General features: G+C 57.5%; 2 protein-coding genes across 2 annotated transcripts in view; one reads left to right on the top strand and one right to left on the bottom strand.

Moving 5' to 3' along the window:
* Window positions 1-716: 716 nt before the first annotated feature.
* On the top strand, window positions 717-11,233 carry CIBAR2 (CBY1 interacting BAR domain containing 2; the record flags this gene model as incomplete). Its single annotated transcript, XM_079759761.1, has 8 exons — window positions 717-736; window positions 2,386-2,620; window positions 4,449-4,517; window positions 4,606-4,707; window positions 5,605-5,709; window positions 8,916-9,029; window positions 10,269-10,370; window positions 11,078-11,233. 8 exons carry the CDS (start codon window positions 717-719, stop codon window positions 11,231-11,233), a joined length of 903 nt encoding a protein of 300 aa, XP_079615887.1.
* A 2,997-nt stretch (window positions 11,234-14,230) lies between these two features.
* The window catches only part of KIAA0513, a 53,510-nt gene continuing 47,188 nt past the window's right edge, over window positions 14,231-20,552 (bottom strand). The window contains exon 12 of the mRNA XM_079800726.1: window positions 14,231-19,520. Coding sequence (XP_079656852.1) covers window positions 19,471-19,520 — 50 coding nt within the window. The 3' untranslated portion in view covers window positions 14,231-19,470. The remainder of the gene's footprint in view (window positions 19,521-20,552) is intronic.

Genomic DNA, 20,552 nt, shown 5'->3' with positions numbered 1-20,552 from the left:
TTTCTCTTCTAATGAGGAACAGATCGTTTTTATAATAAAACAATAAAGTGATGATACAATTAACCCTTTGCACTCGCTTGCTTTTTTCTCGGTTCTTTAATTCTAACGCTAACCGTGTCGAGTCACACTCGACATCCGAGTGCAAAAGGTTAAGATGCTCCTTTGGGCAGATGCCCTGTCCCCTCCATTCTGCCACAGGCCTGGAGACTCCCCGGCCTCCTCTGTGCTTTCCCACACGCCCTCCTGAGTAACCAGGCCTCCTAGGACCTGCCTGCCTTTCCCAGGCCCCCCGGGGAAGGCCTGTGGCCTCCTGGAAGGAAAGCTCACTCTCACCACACAGGACCCACAAACACAGCTGGGCCCAGGGCTGAGCCCACCTCCTGGGGACCCAGGACACGGCCCTGTTCCACAAGAACCTCCACCTGCAAGGGGAGAGAGGGGGCCTCTCTGGGACTCCCCTGGCCAATGCAGGGCTGGGCAGGCCCTCCTAACCCACTGGGAGAGGCTGGCCTGGGGAGGGGTTGTCAGGCAACCAGCCGAGTCTCCTCCCAGGGCAGCTGTGAGTGGCCCCGTTGCCCAGCAACCAGGTGGCAGAGTCCCCTGAGCCAGGTCCACGCAGCTGCTCCCAGCCCTGCCCTGCTTCTCACGGGCCTGCAGGACCCCTGGGGCGCCGTGCTGATTCCTCAAGCCCGGGACAGCTGGGGCCTCCGGTCACAATGAACATTGTTCTCTTCAGGTAAGTGGCTCAGTCCCGGTGCTGGCCCTGGCTGGGAGGTGGGAGGGGGAGGCTGGGTTTTCAGGGCCCGGTGCATGCAGACAGATGGTGCAGCTGGGATGACTCGATGGGGATGGAGTCAGGGAGGTGGGGAGTGGTGAGAGTGAGCTTTCTTCGACACCCCGCTCTCCTCAAGGTCAAAAGAAAGCGTCCAGAATATTGCCTCTGTCCACTTCTCCAGCATTCCTGCCCACAGCTCTGAGGAAGCCAATTCACAGGGCCCACCCCCAACTTCCCTCGCTCACCTCCACCTGGAAGACCCCTCCTCATGCCTAAAGCCCGCCAGGCCTCGCCCCTTCTGTGGAAATGTCTCGACCCCCCAATCTCGGCCTGATTCTATCACTGCTCTCTTACACCTCGCCGGCCCCTTAACCCGTTGTTTTCACGCCTGCTTCCTCGGAGGGTCCTAAACCCAAGGGTGTCTCTGAATCACCTGATGTGCTTTTTTGAAAAAAAATGCAGCTCCCTGGGCCTCCCTCATAGGGATTCTGGTTCACAGGTCAGGGCTAGGGGCCTGGGGAACTGCATGCTTAACCTGTGCCTCAGGTGATGCTGATGGGGGCAAGGACTCCACCTGCGGGAGCTGATACTGCGGGCAGCTGTGTGACGCTGAGCAAGACGCTTCCCCTCTCTGGGCCTCAGCTTACTCGTTCACGAAAAACCCTGATAGTATGAGTGCCTTGCTTACGAGTGATGCACACGGCGTGTTTCGCAAACTGTGACGTGGTGCACGAGCCAGGGTTTGTTAGAAGGAGGACGAGGGCCCTCCTCACCGTTTCCAGCTTCAGGGATGTGATTGGATGGTTGCACAGGGGACTCCGGTCAGCTGGAGAGAGGCAGCAGGGTCCCGGGGACAGGGGCGCGGAGTTGGGGAGCGGCCCCGGGCGGGAGGTGAGTGCCGGGGTGTTTAGGGGAGACTAAATTCAGCAGAGCTGAGGGGGGAGGATGAGCGGATGGAGCGGCTTTTCAGGGCAGGGACACTGCTCTGTGGCATGTGACGGTGGACGTGGGCGGCGGGCATTTGTCGAAACCCACAGGATGTACAGACAGCGCGTGAGCCATGCGCCCTAATGTAAACGATGGCTTTTAGGTAATAGCGCGTCACGATGGGCTCATCTTTTGTCACGAAGGTCCCCCCGTGAGGCAGGAGGTACTCCTGGGAAGTGTGGGTGCTCAGGGACAGAGTGCCGGGACCTCGCTGAGCTTTCCACTCAGTGTTTCTGGGAGCCTAAAACTGGTCTCCCAGAAAGTTCATCCATTTAAACATAAAGCTTCAAGGTTTAGAGAAGGAGAATGTCAACCACTTGGGGATAAGACAGAAGAGGGAATGGCAGGAGGAGGAGACCGCGGCGGCCAGGAAATTAAGAACAGCTCTGCCAGGGGACAAAAGCCCTCCGGAGGGTGGCAGGGAAGGTGCTTGGAGCCGAACCCCACTGGCCTGCCCTGTGACCCAGCGGGGCTCCCACCTCTGCCTCGAGGGGCTGACACCGAACCCTGAGTGCCGTCCCAGGGACAGACGCCTGCCCGGGCGCTTGCCACCTAGGAGGAAGGTGATGGTGGGGGAGCCTGTGTCGCGGCCCAGACGCCCCCTCAGGCCCCCGCCTCCTCAGGGACAGCCAGGTGAGGGCGATGGAGGGCACAGTGACCAACGCCGAGAAGTACTTTGGCCGGTTCTGCTCGCTGCTGGCCGCCTACACCCGGAAGACAGCCCGGCTGCGGGACAAGGCCGACCAGCTGGTCAAGCAGCTCATCGACTTCGCCAACACGGAGAACCCCGAGATGCGGGCCACCATGAGGAACTTTGCCGAGGAGTTGGCCAAAGTGCAGGACTACCGGCAGGCCCAGGTGAGGCAGGCCCGGGGGGCAGGGGGGAGGGCAGGCCCAGGTGAGCGGGCTGCAGAGACCCCAAGGCCAGAGCCAGGCCAGAGCTAGAGGGTGGGGGCAGCCCTGCAGGGGCCACAGCCAGGGACACCTCCTCCCTGGGTGTGGGGGGCCATACCTCCGTTTACAGGACTAAGAACAGGAGGCTTTTGGAGGCTGGATGAGCGGTGGACAAGGCCAGAAGGCCCGGGAGGCCGGTCCTGCGTCCTGCCGCTGTGGGCTCCTGAGTCCCAGGCAGGAGGCGCATTCCGGGGCCCAGAGGGCCTGGAGCAGGGACAGACATCCTGGGGGCTGAGGCCAAGGAGACTGCAGCAGATTAGGAAAATAATTACCGTATTTTCCGGCGTATAAGACTACTGGGCGTATAGAAGGTTTTCCTGGGTTAATAAGTCATCTTCTAGGCCAGAAAACATGGTAAGAATAAAAATATCCTACCAACCCCAAAAATCTCCTCTCCGTGATTGTAGAAAAGAACAAAACAAGCTTTTCTACTCAATGAGCAGTACACCAGGCCTGCAAGGTGCAGGAGATCGGGTCAGTGACGGGGAGACAGAGCAAACGCCAGCCCGGTGCAGCCAGGCCGCGGAGCCCTCCCGGGCAGGCGCGCGATCGGGTTCTCCGGGAGGGAGAACTGGTCCTAGGCCAGGGGGCTCAGCACCTTTGCCCGCAGGGTTCCCTGATTGCACCTGGGGACTGGGTGGCCCCTGTGCCAGCTGATGGCCTCTACCCAAAGGAAAAGGGGAGTCTCACGTTTCTATGACAAGCAGGGGGGTCACCGCTTGGAGCGGGTACCAGGGCCGAACTCGGAGGCGCTCGCTGCCTTCCTGGGTGTCTCAAAGACAAGACTGCGCTCTGGGTCATAAAGCCCCCAGGAGGCCTCTTTGGCTTGGACAAAGGTTCAGATGATCTCACAGGGAGGGAGAAGGGGTTCGCAATGGCAAGTCTTCTAAGGAAGTGCTTCCAGGAAAGGGAAGCGAAGCCCCTTCCCCGTGGGCTGTGGAAATCGTGTTTCAGATTTGTGTTTATCCTCACAACGTCAGAAGCCTCAGTGAAGGAGACGGAAGGGGCAGGGGCGAGTGCGCGCCCCTGGCCGTGGGGGAGCCAGGCGTGCAGGGAGCCCGTCCTCAAGGCAGCAGCCTCCCTGGAAACGTGTTAGAAATGCAGACCCCAGGCCGCCCCTGGACCTGCGGAGGCGGAATCTCTGGGGTGACGCTGGCAATCCAGGTTCTCAGGAACCCTCGGGGGGCATCCCGAGGCTGACTCCAGGGTGCCACTTCTCGATTCGGAGCAATGCTGGCACCGGGTAAGCACCTCACGTTGGCCTTGGTTGTGGTTATCACCATCACTGATATTGTGTATTCAAGTGTCTAGTATCAGGCTGGACTCAGGGGTGTGAGGCGTCCCCCTCGCCGACCCCGCTGTGTTCTTAGGGTCAGCTCTGCATCCCAAATGAGGTCCTAAGGCAGTCTGGAGAAGTAAAATAGAGCGACAGGTCCGATTCCTGTATCCATCCCTGGTGGGTACTGTCATTATACCCATTTTACAGGCACGGAAATGAGGCGCAGCGAGAGGAGATGCATTGTCCAAGCCCTAGAGAAGCAGAACCCTGAACCCAGGCTGGTGATCGCAGCCGTAGGGTGAGGGCGGGCGCCCCTGCTCCCCTGCCCCCTGCAGGCCCCACCTGCAGCTCCGTGTGTGTGACGACCCTACACATGCGGGCTGGAGGCGGCCAGTCTCCAGGCCTCTCCCTGGCTCCATCCACTCTGATTCTCTGCGTGTCTGTGCTCCCCAGGTCGAGAGGCTGGAGACCAAGGTGGTCACCCCCCTGAAATTCTATGGGCCTCAGATAAAGCAGACGCGGGTGAGTGAGGGCGCCGCCCTGTGGGGTGCGCCGTGTCCGGGGCTGGCCGAGCCACAGCCCCGGGAAACAGCCCTCCTCCTTCCTTTAGGCCGAGATCAAGAAATGCAAACATACACGGAATAATGAGATCAAACAGCTGGAAAAGTTGGAGAAACTGAGGCAGAAGTCACCTTCGGATCGGCAAATGATCGTATCCTCCCCTGGCGTCCAGCCCGGGGCCTCGGGCCTCGGGGCCGGGATTACCGTTTGTCCCGGGCGCCCTCTGGTGGGGGCTGCTGGTTAACCTGTCTCCTTAACATCTCTCTCAGTCCCAGGTGAGAGTCACATGACTGTCTGGGGACGGTAGATCGCGTGCAGGTAATGAAAGGCCTCACACAACGGCGAGGTGAGCTCTTCCCTGGGCAGGCGTGTGCCGAGCTCAGGATAGGAAAGTCAGGGGTGGGGGGAGCCTGGGGGCCAGGAGCCCCGGGGTCTGTCCACCACGGACACCAAGCAGCCGGTCAGCAGTCACCCCCCTTCTCAGGTCACCTGGTGAACACTCACACGGGTAGGCACTTCCAGACGAGGAAACCCGGGCTAAGAAAGGCGACTTCCCCAAGGTCACAAGGGGACGGATGAGGCAACCCGAACTCAGTCGAGGGCGTGGCGCTCTAAAATCCAGGCTGTGCCTGTGTGCAGTGGGGTCATACAGAGGTCGATCAAAGGAACCAAGGAATTAGTTGATTCACTCGAGGGTGTTCCACAGGCAGGAATTAATGGCTCTCCATGTGGAGCACCTGTGACAATAACCGCTCAGCGGGTGCCCACGGCTTCCTTCTTACCACAACCCTGGGAAGTAGCTCTTTTCCCTGCCCCCTGCTCACAGGCAAGGAGACAGAGACGCGGGGAGGTTAAGTGACCTGCATGAGGCCACGCAGGTAGCAAGTGAATCTGTCTAAGCAGCGCCTGCCCCCTTTAGCCATGGTCCTGCGCGGCCATTTCTGCGATGACCAAATTGTCTAGGGACCCCCTGGGCCGGGAGAGCCGGCCGCCCACAGGGCGAGGATGACCGGATGGAAGCACCCCTGACATTGTCCGTCTCGGGCAGGCGGAGACCAGCGTGCACAAGGCCTCGGCGGACGCCAGCCGCACTACCCACCAGCTGGGGGAGATGGTGGACGCCTTCCAGACGCAGAAGCTGAAGGACCTGCAGGTGGGGTGGTCTGCCTGTGTTGGAAGTACTGAGGGCTGCCTTGGTTGTGCCGTGTGTGTGTGTGTGTGTGTGTGTGTGTGTGTGTGTGTTCACCTAGAGAGTGTGCGCATGTGTGAGTGTGTGTTAGCTTGTGCCCACTCAGCTCCCGGCACAGTTAATCCCAGCCTAATCCTGGCCTCGGGGCAGGAGGCCGGCTGCTCTGGGCAGCTGTCCCTCCCAGCTGGCCTGCTCAGTGGCCAACATTCGGCAGCCCTGCCCCTCAACACCCACCCAGTCCTCCCCACCAGGAGAACTCGGTAGAGTGTGTCACCCCCACCCCCTTTCTTTCCACACAAGGACCCACAGGACCTGCCCTGACGTCCTCCTTTTCTCCAGGAAGTTCTAAATGCCTTCCTCCTTCCGCCCGGATGCCACCCCAACACAGCCCAGAACCGTGGGCCCAGAGCCCAGCTCTTACCACAGGGCATCGGGGTCTGAGGGACAAGCTGCTCACACTGGCCCCTGCATCCACTTGACCTCCCTCTAGTCCGTTTTCCAAACTGCAGCCTCAAGGATCTCACCGAAGGCAGCCCCAATCTGTCACCCCAGGTTCAACACCCTCCTGTGACTCCCCTTGTTCCGAGGATAAAGGCCTAGATCCTCCCCAAGGCAGCAGAAGCCCCAGCCCCGCCCCCAAGCTTCATCGTCGACATGCCATTCCAAGTTCAAGTGCACCCACAGGTCCTTTGCACAGGCTCTGCCCTCTGCCAGGAAGGCCTTGGACTCTCAGGGAAAATTGCCTGGACTCCCAGACCAGTCCAGCCCCATTCCTTTTTTAAAATTTTTTTTTAAATTGATTTCTGAAAGGAAGGAAGAGAGAGAGAAAGAGAAACATCCCTGGCAAGAGAGAATCATTGATCAGCTGCCTCCTACACTCCCCCTACTGGGGATTGAGCCCGAAACCCGGGCATGTGCCCTGACCAGGAATCGAATGTAACCCCCTAGTCGGTGTAACCACTGAACCACGCTGGCCAGGTTCCAGCCTCTTTCTTCTTTTATTTTTTTAAAATATATTTCATTGATTTTTTACAGAGAGGAAGGGAGAGGGATAGTCAGAAACATCAATGAGAGAGAAACACCGATCAGCTGCCTCCTGCACGCCCCCCACTGGGGATGTGCTCAAAACCAAGGTACATGGCCTTGACCAGAATCGAACCTGGGACCCTTCACTCCGCAGGCCAACGCTCTATCCACTGAGCCAAACCAGTTAGGGCTCCAGCCTCGTTCTTAATACACTCTGCTCTGCTCCCTATGGGGGCAGTTAGCCCAGGGACAGATTAATTATATGTTTAGTTTACTCCTTAATCTAACAAATGTTCAATACACACCTCCCATGTGCCAGGTGCTATGCCTGAGGCTGGGGACACCACAGCCAGAAAAGCAAGGCCCCTGTCTGTCCTCATGGGATTGACATCCTGCCCCGTGCCACAGGCCCCGCCATGCCGCATGTCATTCAGCCGGGAGGGGTGAGTGTGGTGGAGAACTCGCTCCATGCCTGCCTCCCACAGCACAGACCCCCTGCCTGGCTTGTCACCTGCTGGGGCCTGGGTAGTCCTCAGTAGATGTTTGGGAAATGAGGAAATAAACAAATGCACACATGAGCCCCCAGTGGTAATTAGTGCTCAAGCATGTACGGTGCAGGCAGGACGTAAGCCACCAGCTGGCCATTATTAAGCACCTGATGTTTGCGGCCTGAAAACAGGGCTCTGTAAGGCGCCAGTGAGAGCACGAGATTCTCAGCCTCCCTCCACGGTCAGGGGCCACCACCGCTGCAGTTTAAAGTGCGCATCCTTTAAACTTCCGGGGTCACGGTGGTGAGGGACCCTTAACCAAGCCACCCCCCAAAAGCCCTCCAAATTTTAAGAGATAAAAACCCAGAACTTGAAATAATGACTACCACCATATTGGTTTTAGGTCACACTTCTAATAAAATGATCAGATTTCCTCTCCAGGCCCCCTAAAAGAATGTCAGGAACACTTTCCTACAGGGGTTCCCATACCTGAGCATGCGTCTGAAGTCACGTGGCGGGCTCCTGAGACAGCAGAGCAGCAGGCCTGTCCTGGGCTCCACTCCGTGGGGCGGGGGGCGCTGGAGAACGGTCATTTCTGAACAAGCTCCCGGATGGGGCTGGTGCTGACGCCGGGAGCAGACTGAGAGCTGATTGAATTCTCGTGGGGCTCTGCGGACAGGACTGCCCTGTCCCTACGGTGCGGAGAAATAAACTGAGGCTGGAGGGGATCAGGCAGCATGAGGCTGTGACCCGGCTCTTGCTTCTCCGCGGCTATCACCAGCCTGCCTGCCAGGGGCAGGAGGGGAGGAGGCAGGTATGTCCACCAGCCTGGGGACACGCTCCGCGTTCTTCTCCCAGGCTGCCTTGCGGGCTTCCTCTGGCCCGCCTCTCCCAGGTGCTTCCCATGTTACCTGGTGTGTTTCCAAACTTCAGGCTCCTTCCCTGACGCCAAGCCTGTGTCCTGCGAGGGCCCTACACACAGTAGGAGCTTGTAGTAGGTAGGCCCCAAGCACAAAGAAGCCTCTGCTGGGGCCTGACACACAAAGGGGCCTGTGCTGAGCATGACACACAGTAGGAGTCTCCTCTTGGGCCTGGCACGCAGTAGGAGCTTGTACTAGGCATTCACACAGTAGGAGCCTCCACTGGGGCCCAACAGGCAGTAGGAACTCTAAAAGAGCTTACTGAGACAAGCTGAACCATTTGATCAAGAGAAGCCAATATCTAATTGCATGTTAATGTGGTAACCCGTCAGGTAGGGGAGCCTCTGGGCTGAGCCATGTCTGCCAGCAACACCCCTCCCTCTCCCGGAAGACCCACTCACAGCCCGTGGGTGGCAGAGGCTGAAGGCTTGTGGCCATCAGCCTGCAAAGGCAGGGCGAAGGAGCCCAGGGTGACAGAGCTGAGGGAAGGACGCCCCTCAGAAAGTCCTCTCTGAGAAAGGAGGCCTCTGCATTTCTGGAATAAGCTCTGTGCAGGGCAGCTTTTGAATGGGGACGCATGCTCTGTTCGAATAAATTAAAAATAACACTGACCGAGGACCTATCCCCATAAAGACGACTAATGCCTCCTCGCCCCCCAGCTTGTCCACAGGCGAGGTGACCCCGGACTCTCCTTTTGACAGCGTTGCTTATGTGATTCGCACTTCCCTCCCCACAGAAAATTTTTTTGGACTTCGTGACCATTGAGATGGTCTTCCACGCCAAAGCGGTGGAGGTGTATTCCAGCGCCTTCCAGACGCTGGAGAGCTACGACCTGGAGGGGGATCTGCAGGTGGGTCCCAGGTGCCCCGGTCCCGGCTGGTGGCCTGGGCTGAATTCGATTTGGGTTCTGTCTTGATAGAAGCGGGTTTTTGTTGGCAACATTGTGTAATTTTTACCATTTGAAAGACTCATTCTGACGAACTGATGTAAAAAACCTCTGCCCCTGGGTCCCAGTTTAAAAACCAGCAAATGAGTCAACAGTGAGAAAAGCCTCTCCAGGCCGATGTGCGCTGGTGTTGGGATGTGCACGAGGTGCTTGTTACCCCGCCTGAGCTGATGAAAATGGAGCGTTCTCTGTGACCTATGACACGACGGCCACGCCCGTGGTGTAAACAGCAGTCACTTGTCCTGGTCCCTCGGTGTCTCTGGGGTTGGTGAGCGCCGCTGGGTGGCCCTCACTTGGGCCTGTGGTCAGTTTTCAATCAGGCGTAGCTGGGCTGGGTCCCTGTCCAAGGCTGGCTTGCTCACGTCTGGCAGTTGATGGCTGCCATCTGGGTACAGGCCAGGCCAGGGGATTTGCAGAGCTCAGTGCAAAATGAAAACGTGGGCCATACTGTCCAACAATTACTAAGCGTTTCCAGACGGCGACAGCGGGTTCCTCCTGAGCTCAGGGCCCTGGAGCCCGAAGACCTGCGGGTGGCCTCTCCGGGTGGCGTGGGCCTCCTCACAGCATGGCGGCTGGTCCAGGAGCCAGAGTCCATCCCGGGACAGAGCCAGGAGGAAACTGTCACCTTTGGTGACCGAACCTTAGAAGTAACTTAGTGTCACTTCTCCTGCATTCTGTTCTTAGAAGTGAGTCCCTCAGGCCGCATTCAAGGGGAGGAGGGTTGCCTTCCAGCTCCTGGTGGGAGACATGTCAAAGAATGTGTAGAGAGGCTTTAAAACCACCATCTGAGGTCAGAAGCACATCGGCCAGGCTCTCCTGCAACTCACACATCCCTGTGATACTCCCGGGGGTTGGGGGGGGGGGGGGGGGGGCGGGCAGGGGGAGTGATCTCTAATTTTCCTGTGCGGATCTGGACATGTACCTAGCGTCTGGGCCTCAGCTTCCCCATCTATAAAACGGGATGAGAACACCCACTTCAGGGGTTATTGTAAGGTCACATAGGATACTGAACAGGAGGTTCCCAGAGAGGTCGGTGCGGGTGGGGGCTCCGGCGGTGTTAGCTGTGCCCCACCATCTTCCTACTCTCACCCCCTATCTCTGTTTCCCGATTGGATCTAACCCACCTGAGTCTCTCCGTGGCAGGATTTTAGAGCCAAGATACGCGGAGTTTATGGGCACAAGGACGCACGGCCCCGCAGGGACACGGCTCCCTCCGCAGCTGTTCCGTGGTCTCGCCCCTGCCAGGTGAGCACGGGGGTGGGGCTGTCAAACCTGTGACAAAGCGAAGTGACTGGAGGGGAGGCCATCTGAGAACCTGGGTTTGAAAGGGGACGCTGAGAAGGAGGCGCTGCCAGCGAGTCTGACCTGGGCTTCCTGGAAAAGGAATCAATCAATGAAGCACGGAGCCCAGCGGGGCTGCGGCCACGTGTCCCGCGCGCCCCCTAGAGGCGCCCTGCAGAAATGTGCACTCGAGAAGCCAGGGCTCAGGATGGTCCTCTAGGTATTAACCAAGGAGCTTAAGTACAGTCTACTGGAAGCAGCCGCCTGCCAATAGGGTAGGTTCAGTCACCCAGCGGGTGGGGGCGAGGGGGAAGCTCGCCCCACAGTGTGTGGAGGGGACCGGGGGTGTCTCTTGACTTTCTGAATCACTCTCCCCAAAGGCAGCGGAGGAAGTATGGCCCCAGGCAGGCCGACTGGATCCAAACCCACTGCTCCCAAGCTGAGGGACCTTGGGACTTCCTTAACCTCTCTGTGCCTTAGATTCCTCACCTGCAAAGTGAGGCTAATAACCGTCCCCCCCACCCCCCTTCGTAAGGCTGTGGTGAATGTTAGGTGAACAAATCTACACAAAGCATTTAGAAAATGCTCAATACTGTGGCCGCCATTATTGTCATCGATGTTCAGTTATTATCATGGATGTTGCTGTGATGATGATGGTGGTTATTATTTAGAGCGCCCAGAGCACGATGCGCAGCCAGAGAAAAGAAGAGGAGGCGAGTGAGGATGACTTCGCAGAGGAGGACCTGGAGGAGGACCTGGAGGAGGACCTCAGGGGCTGGGGCAGGGACTCCATCAATGAGACGAGAACTTCCAAGTCAGAAAACTAGGGGCTGACCCTGGATGGTTGGGGGGACTCTGCTGTGTATCCCTGGCAAATCATGTGTCCTCTGAGCTTCAGTTTCCTCGTCTGTACAATAGAGACAATATCACTCGCCTCCCAGGGGGCTCTGGGGTTCAATGTGCCCAGCATGGTGCCTGCTGCATAAGGGGTGTTCAATAAACAGTGGGTGCATCCCAACCTGACTCGTGCTGACTCTCATTTCCCACTATGACCTGAGGACCCGAGTGTTTAAACCCTGTGTGTGTGTGTGTGTGTGTGCTGGAGTCCACATTCCCTCTTTTTATAAGGACGCCGCCAGCCCCGCTGCCCTATCCAGTGTGACCCCCATCCTAACCAATTACAAGTAAGAGTCTATTTCCACTTTCAGAGGCCCTGGGAGTTAGGACGTCAACATGTAAGTTGATCCATCCCAGAACACAGGAACATGGTGTGCAGGGATGGCCTTGGGCCTGGGGACACATCACAGAAGTCCAGGGAAGTGGAGGGGCGATGCAGGTCAAGGAAGGGGTGGGTACGTGATTTTCTCATCAGCAGGAGGAGATGTTGGTGACAGCATCTATTTGACTCCAGAAAAAAAGTTATCTTCTGAAAAGCCTCTGCTATCACCGAGAAGGTTGCAGTTTCTCAGGGGTATGTGAAACAAGCAACTAGACAGCCTGACTTTTTCCTCAATGATAATTTATTTCCGTTTTCAGTGGGGTCACTGGGATCACTGCAGGATGAACATCCTCACCACAGTGGTTGTATTACCCGAAATCCAGCTCCCTGGCACCTCCTCCGGGAAGCCCACCCCGATTCCACCCAGAAGGACATTCTAAAAATAACGAGAGCATTCTAAATTTTCTATGTAATAGGTAACTTATAAAACATCATATTCATAGATTGTATTATATATGATATATAGTCCCATTTCAACTATATCTTTTATCTTATGCTTGATACTATAAGCATATATATGTACACACACACACATGCACACATATAAATGTAGTTTTTAAAGCTTCAGTTGTGCCCCAACCCTACTGATGAGTAAGTTGCTTATTCATCTGGCAGTCCTGGAGCCTGATGGTGCCTGGCACATAGTAGGTTCTCATTAAATAAGTTGACTGCTTAAGGGACCTCTCCCTTTCCCCTCTGGCCCCAGCATACCCAGAGAACAACTGTTCCTAAGAACAGGGTGGGACAGTTGGCTTTCCTTGTCACCATCCCCTTGGGGGTCACATGGGAACTGGCAACAAAACTTCTAACTTCTCTCTTGTGGGGCCCCAGGTAAGAGGTGGGGTGGGCAGGGCCGGAAGCAGCATGACTCCAGGGTCTCCCTGAGCCACTGGATTGGGTGGTCTCCCTTCCTCTGCATCCCTTGCTTTCCCCTCCTCCTCACTGAGCAAACTCACCCCGATGCTCCCCAAGCAACCTGTGCAGATGTCTGAGTAAGGGGGGGGGAAAGAGAGCACCACAGCCACTTCTCATGACATGAAGAAATGACTTCCAGAGCACGGCCCTTCTCCCCGGTCTGGGAGGAGGGGAGAGGCTCCTTCAGAGGACCGGAGCATTCTGGCGCTGAGGCAGGAGAGCTGGAGGCACGCAGCCGGCAGGAGCAGCACGAGTCTGCGGAGAAGAGCCATCGCTCCGAGTTCCGGAAGTGTGAGTGCAGTTTTAAGCTTTGCTAACGGCAGTAAAAAGTGGCAACTGGCAAAGGAACACCATTTGAAAGCTTAGTTGTTTAAATTCCTTTTCTATTTAGTTTGTGAATTTTGAAAACCACATGTTAAATTTGTTCCTACAAACTTTAAACGGAACACGTTGGTTCTTTTTCTTTAGTGGGTAGGACCCTTCCCAGGGGTATGCCTCCCATCAGGCAAATGAGGGATCGGGATCGGATGGGATGGCGATAAGCACAACTCTGCCATTTGCAAAGTACATCTGCATGTACTGCATTTGAGTCTCACAGGAACCTTCTAGGACAGGTGACGGTTTCCTTCCCATTTTACAAACGAGGAAACGGAGGACTGAAGAATGACTTGGCAGAGTTATGGGAGAGGTGGGACAGGACCTGGGCCTCCCGCCCTGCCCCGCTCTGCAGGGTTCCGCTGCCCATCAGAGAGGTCCCTCCCCTTCCCTGGAGTTGCCTCTGCATCTAGCCCTGAGCTACTCCTCCGGGTGGGATACTCCTAGCCCCAGGGGAAACATCAGACGTGATGTCCAAGTTGGGGCATCCCCCATCCAGGCTGTCCCTCCACGTATGGTTAAGAGGGGCAGGGGTCCTCAAGACCGGGTGGGAGAGCTGGGCATGGGGAGGCTGGCCCCACCCCACTGAGCACAGGGAGCATACCCAGCCCCCCTCACAGTGTGGGGAACCATCTGCCCTGGGCCCCTCAAGCCGAGCTGCTGTTTCAGGCTTCGGTACCAAGGACTCCTTCTCCAGGCCCTTCCCTGCTCCTCACTTCACCTCCCAAACCTGGTTGGGAGGTGAACGAGGCTACTGACTTCCTTTAATTAGAAAAAACAAAAGCCCAAGTATTTCACAAAATGCACCTGTCAAGCCAAGTTGGAAAGGACCAATAAAGGCCTCCTGTTGGTTTTGGGTAGGAGCTTCCATCAGTTCCCATTACAGCCCCCCAAACCCCCAAATGCAAGAGGCGAGCAGCTTGGCTCAGAGGAAACGCAGGATTAGGATTCCAGCTGGAAGGGGCTTGAGGCAGCCTGGAGGCCCTGGGTTGAGGTCCAGTCCAGGCGGGGCCACTCCATTCACTAGGACATACCCCCCCAGTGCCAGAGGAATCTCTTCTTAGCGTTTCCCATGACACACACACATCTGGACAAGACCCGAACGCTCACCCTCAATGGTGACAGCATCTATTTGACTCCAGAAAAAAAAAAGTTATCTTCTGAAAAGCCTCCGCTATCACTGAGAAGATTGCAATTTCTCGGGGATATGTGAAACAAGCAACCAGGCAGCCTGACTTTTTCTTCAATGATAATTTATTTCAGTTTCCACCTTCTGACAATCCGAGGTGCAATATACAGACATTCTTTCTCCTCCCAGCAAGAAGAGTGCTTGATTTCAGCACAGTTCTGAGATCCTCAACCGTGAAACTTTCTCGACCTAAAATACAGTGTGCAGAGCATCACCCAGTGGGACACATTGTACAACCGCAACACATAAAAGACCCGCACCCCGAACGCCACCTTTCGCTCCTAAAGGTGATGTCCAGATGCAGGCTTAGGTGTGAGACAAACTGGGTGAAAGAAACGGGGAATGCGCGCGTGTAACCCCACCCGAAGCCCCGATGGAAGCCAAGGGTATCACAAAGGCGGCCGATGTTCCAACCCACTCACAGGTTCTCAGGGGATCATGTCTGTTGTTTGAAATTCTGGCATTTTCTAGTGTTCCAATGTTGGCTTGTCTTTAAGGGGTCCCTGGGAAGTGACAGCCCCGGGCTCGCTCATGACCTCATGGGCAGGGGAGCTTAAGCCTTGCTGTCTCCAGGACAGGACCCCACCCATCAGGCCTCGTGTGGAACGGCCATGCACATCCCACGTCCCATTCTTCTTTCACGAGCACATGGCCCAGGGCCAAGGGGAGACAGGCACAGCCCCCCGTCCTAGGACTGACCCACAGGGCCACAGGGATTTACTAGCAGGAGTCCTCTTTATGGTTAAAGTGCAAACCCCAGTCAGGGCAGCTCAGAGGAGCTCCAGGCTACGGGGCTCAGGTCTGACTGGCCTTGTCAACGCCTGGAGTCTGCAGGTCAAGCCAGGATCGGGCTCCCCCTGTGGCAGATGCCCCGAGAGAGGCGTGTGTGTGACAGGAAGGGCAGGCCTAGACCATCCGGCTCGCTCCTGAAAACGAAGAGTTTCCCACAGCAACCAAGAACCGGCACTGGGAGCACCGCCCCGCTTGAATCCTGGGTTTCCACTCACCAGCTGGCTGACGTGGGGACACAGGCGGGCCCCAGGTGCTCCTTCCATCCCTCCTGAGGAGTGTGACCGACAGGCCCAGAAAGGGCAAGGGACACCCAGCCCAAGGGGGGCCCCCGAGAGCCTGCCTGGGCCTCAGCATTGGCTGTATTCGCTGGGTGTGAACAGCCGGAAATGATCCCTCCATCTGTTCTCTGGAGAACCAACACGCTCCTACTCCCGGCCACCCGGGGGTAAGGACGTGCTGGACACGCGGCCCGTGTGGCTAAGTAAGTCCTGCCCTGCCTGGGGCCTGAACACCGCACACCAGTCCATTACAGGTACTTCTAGTCACACAACTTCCCTTCACCGGGAAGCTGGGCGGAAAGCCGTTCAAATACAACATCCCCGAGAACCACGAAAAGGAACAAATGGTTTACAGAAAAGCAGGGTGAGCCGGCTGAGTTGTGAGAGCAAAGGTTCAGAACCAAAGGCTGGGAAGGTGTGGGAGGGGCAAGAAGAATAACCCTTGGAGCAGTTTCATCTGCGGTTGAGGAAGGTGAGAGATTAGCCCTAGACCAGCGGTCGCCCACCCGTGGTCCCAGAACCACTGGTGGTCCGTGAGGTCCGAAAGGTTGGCAACCGCTGGTTTAATGAAACCTTTGGACCTGCTGGGCGTGGTGGGCGGGACTTGCTGCACCCATCTCCTGAGGTTGGGGCTGGGCCTCGAGCCCTCCTGCCCTTTCCCTGACTCCCAAGCTCCCTCAGTTCTGGGCTAAGGACTCAGCCCCCTGCTGCATAGCTGTCTGAAGTTTTGGGTAATTTGGCAATCAAGCTGACCTAACCATGGGTCTACCTGGCTACTCCCTAACTAAAAAGCCAAAGGTTGGGGCACAGTAATGCCCAGGAGGGCCAGGCTTGCAGGTTGTGGCCCTAACTTCCGGTCACGAACACCCGGGCCAGACAAAGCCCAGGGGCCAACTCCTGTGCGGACTGAATGCTGTGCTTCTCACATCAGGAGGCCGGGTGGTGAATTAACCACATAAAATAGTCCATGAAAGAGCGAACCTCTAGCTGCTGCCCTGTAGCCACATGAATCTCGCAGTCTCCCTGGGCACGGAGAGGTGAGAGCAGGGTCCACAGGGGGGTGCCTGACTCCCGCCCTGGCCTCTGCCTGGCATCCCGGGGCTCGCGGGGTTAACCCGAACACCCAGGCCTTCATTTGGGTGCAGAACGAGGACGTGGACTCCTTTCCCAGTCCTTTTGTAAGGTAAGAGCCTCTTGGCCCACTTTTCTTTCCGTTGGCAATAGGAAGATCAGACTACTCATCTCACTGTACAAAGTACTTACAATATCAGAATTTGGCTCTCCCTCCCTTTGGTTAAACACACACACACACACACACACACACACACACACACACACAATCCGAATACTAACGTGGCCCCTCTTCACACCCACCAGTATTGCAAAAATTATAACAAAGCTTAAAAACATACAAGGCTGCATTTCAACCCCCCATTTTCCAAGCAGGGAACGTCTCACTTGCGAGCGTTACATGTCTCTGGCTCACTATGCCTCAGCCCGAGGGCAGCCAGCAGAAAAGCTGGGCTGCACTGCGAATGGCGGGCAGAGCTCCGGCCTGGGAAACTGCACCTGCTGGGACCGGAACCTCTCTCCTTGGACTCCATCTGAAGCTTCCTGCTCCGAGGCGAGGGCTCGCGAGTTTACAGGAAGGGCTCAGAGCTCTATGACCAAAGCGTCCTGTGTGTGCACAGGGTGAGCCAGCTCCTGAGCTGGGGCCTCTGAGAGTGCGTCCTGCGGCTGCTCGCTCCCAAGGCCCTTCTCCTCTGCTCTGCCAGGCCCTGGAAGGAGGAGACGTCACAGAGAGGAGAGGAGATACCACTGAGGCAAGCTGCCAGCCTTCTAAGGAGCCGCTCCTGCAGGAGGCAGTCTGAGGTGAAATGCTCAGCCAAAGGCAGCTGCCAAGGGAGACAGAGCAGCCTCCCATCCCCCTCGCCGGGCCACACCAAGGCAGCCCAGGGTCCCAGCCAGCGCTCCCTGGTGGGGCTGAGCCTGACAGGCAGCACCTCTAGGGCCAGACTTGCCCCCCTTTGAGGAGCTGGATCTCTGAGAACAGGAGTGAGAGGGGAAAACAAAGCAACCCTTCCTTCCACCTTCAACTGCCATCTCCAGGGGCCTAGTGATTAAAAAATGTCTCCAGATCATCTGGGAATTGAAGTGTTTGGAAAAGCCCGTAGAGGCCAAAGCTGCATTTCCTCCCGAAGGCCCCACCCCGCAGCTCCCGGGGAAAGTCTCCGAATGCACCCTCTTCCTCCAGAAACAGCGCCAACCACAGCTCCCACACAAACACCTCGGAGCACAGGGATAAGCGCTCGGGGCGTCTCGAAGTCTTAATGCATCTCCGCTAACTGCTAGGAAATGACTGCGGCAAGCTGAGGGCCTCCCGCAGCCCTGCAGGGCTCGGACAGACCGCGGGAGGCCCTGCTCTTACACAGGGGTGCGGAGCGGGCCAGCAGCGCATCCAGGGCTCAGGGCTGGATGGTTGAGGGGGATGCGTTACCTGAAGGAGGCACTGGAGGAGGGGGGGTCCACACACCCATCCATTGTGTTATTCCTCCGAAATGCATTCCTAGAGACACGGCCATCACTGGGGCCCAGAAATGGGGCTGGGGGCGGGACACGCCAGCCTGCACAACCTTCAGACACACGGCAGCAAACCTGCAGCACAGCTGTGCTTGCTCAGTGACATCGCCCGAGAGGCTGAGGTCACACACACACACACACACACACACACACAAGCTCTTTCGGCTGACGACATTTACGCCACACACTCAGACCACACGTTTCACGGCGCCTCTCATGATTATCCACACGTGCGTTCAATGGCTCTGCCAACACCTGCTCCTCTCTGGAACCTTCCAGGGAGGCATTCCATCAGTGCCCGTCCGAGCACTGGCTGGATAAGTGACCACCGGGCATGTATCCGCTGTGCTCGAGAGGAGACAGTAATGTGCTGTGGCTTCGAGCTGGAGGAGGTAGCAGGGAAAACAGGACGGAGGACAGACAGCCCCATGAGCCCATCTGAAGGTCAGTGCCCATGAGTGATGGGCGGGCGGCACAGGGAACGAGGCTGAGAAATTCCCACTGGAGGAGCCAGCATGCCGGACGCTTGCTGGCCGACTTCAGTGCGCTTGGCTGGTGTGCTGTGCCTGGTACACACTCAGGGAGGAGTCCTGCTTCCCAGGCACCGGATGGGGGAGGGGTTACCTGCAGGGTCTGCAGGAAAGAGCTCAATGGGCCCCGGGCTGCAGCAGGGAAAGGCGCCTCCCGAGGATGCCAGGGGTGGAGGGCCCGACACCCTGGAGCCCTCCGCCAGCGGGCCTCACCCCCCGCCACCAGGAGCCGCCTGTGCCCAGCTGTGTGACGCCGACACAGACCTTGCCCTTCTCTGAAATAAAGAGCAGCACTGTTTGCCTTTAGAAAGGGCGGTTGTCTTGCAGCCACTGAAGAAACCTCTTTCCTGTGCTGCTTCCTGGGACGGACGGCTGAGGCTACTCCCAGCGAGCGAGAGGGCGCTGCCAGCGGACCAGGGACAGTTCCGACGGCGACGCAGACTCCTCAGCGCTGGGCTGACCGCTGCGGTGACCTCTCCGGGTGCTCCACACCGACCGTGGCCAGGCCCTCTGCGCTGGCCTCTGTCCCACCCTAAATGAGAACCTGCTGGAGGTTCCCATGACTCTAGTTCCTGTCACACGCGGGAGGAGCCAGGAAGAAGCCAGCACCAGCGTGGACCAACACTGAGAGGCCCACCCGCCACACGCGCCGCGCAGCAGGAGCCGACTGGGAGTCTGGCCGGCCCAAGCCCGAAGCAGAGCCCAGACCGTCTCCCAGCTGCCGTGGCAGTCGTGGCCGGCTCAGGGCTGCCCGGTGTACATTCCCACGCACCCCCCTGTCCTGCAGGGGCTGCGGGCAGACACCGCCCCGTGCCCACCCTGGTCCTCGCCTCCTTCCTCTTCCTTCAATTCCATGCCACAGGCCTGGCACTTGGGAGGGTGGACGTCACCTCGTTTTAGTCACACAGTCCAGGGACACTTTGGCACGTGAGCGGGGGAGTAGACACAGGCGAGGGGGAGGGGAGGCGGGCAGCCGGGGTCTTCTAACCGCTAGTTCTGGGGCAGCGTGGGGCGGCGCTGGGTGCTGCCGATGTCATGCAGGGTCATCAGGTGGGTGACAGCCAGTCGCTGGCCCAGGAGAGCGGTGCCCCTCGGTCCTGAGGAGTGCCCTGGGCGACCCCGTGGCCTACTCGGCGGCCATCTGCTCGATGTGGTCGCTCAGCAGCTTGTATTGCTCTGGAAGAGAGGACAATGCTGTTTTGTGGAGGAAATGGTGGCATGGGCAGGCGGGTCCTGCTCTTCTCGCCGAGGCAATGACAAGTCAGGACCGCATCAGGGACGGTGAGTGCAGGCTGCTGGAGGCGACACAGCCCTCGCCGCCAGCTCGCTGCGGGCCAGGCGTGGACGTGCACCTGGACATGGGCTCCTTGGCCTCATGGGAACGATAACACAGAGTGTGGTCCCTCGGGCCCTCCCAGAAGCCTGTGGGAGGCACGGTGCGGGCAGACTAACTGTCACGAGAGCCACGTGGTGGGAGAGGAATGGCGTTCTTGCCCTTTGCCGGTGTGGCGGGCTGGTGACAACATCAGAGATAATCTAGGGACGCCTCTAACACTCTCCCCTTCTTGAGGCCACTCTTTTGTAATGCCTTCAATTTGGTGCAGGATGAAGTTTTTTTAAATTTATGCAGTCATTGGTTGATATTCGTATGTGCCCTCACGGGGGATCGAACCCACAACCTTGGCATATCGGGATGTTGCTATAACTGAGCTACCTGACCAGAGCAGGATGAATTAAAAAATAAAAACCAACATTGGCCAATCCAAATATGCATTGAAGTGGAAGGCTGGGAGGCCTGGAAGAAATGCTGTTTGTAGCAGGTGGGGTGATGCATGAAGGTGGGCACAGTCCTATGTCAGGGGAGGTGACATCAGAAGGATCCCCTTCTGTTACAGAAGCAGAAACTCTAGATAAACCTCAAAATTCCCCCCACCTTCCCCAGCTGCCCGCCCACTGCAGCAGGTTTAAGAAACAAAGGGAGGCCATGTGGTGGCCATTCAGAAGGAGGGGCAACTGGTGGTGAGTGTGGCCATTTTCAAGTTCAGAGTCTGAGCACCCAGTTACATCCTTACCCTTGTCCCTGACCTTAAACACGACACTGCAAGCTCCCCCGCCCCTGGCAACCCTGCCGGGCTGAAATGGGCTTCCAAACAGCTCGGGCAGTGTCTTGTGCATTTAAGTCGACAGAGACGGAGGAGGGGCGACCCA

The sequence above is a fragment of the Cnephaeus nilssonii genome (genome assembly GCF_951640355.1).
Source record: "Cnephaeus nilssonii genome assembly, chromosome: 20".
Classification (NCBI taxonomy): domain Eukaryota; kingdom Metazoa; phylum Chordata; class Mammalia; order Chiroptera; family Vespertilionidae; genus Cnephaeus; species Cnephaeus nilssonii.
The sequence above is the reverse complement of the archived record's forward strand: the minus strand, read 5'-3'. Positions and strand labels throughout refer to the sequence as shown.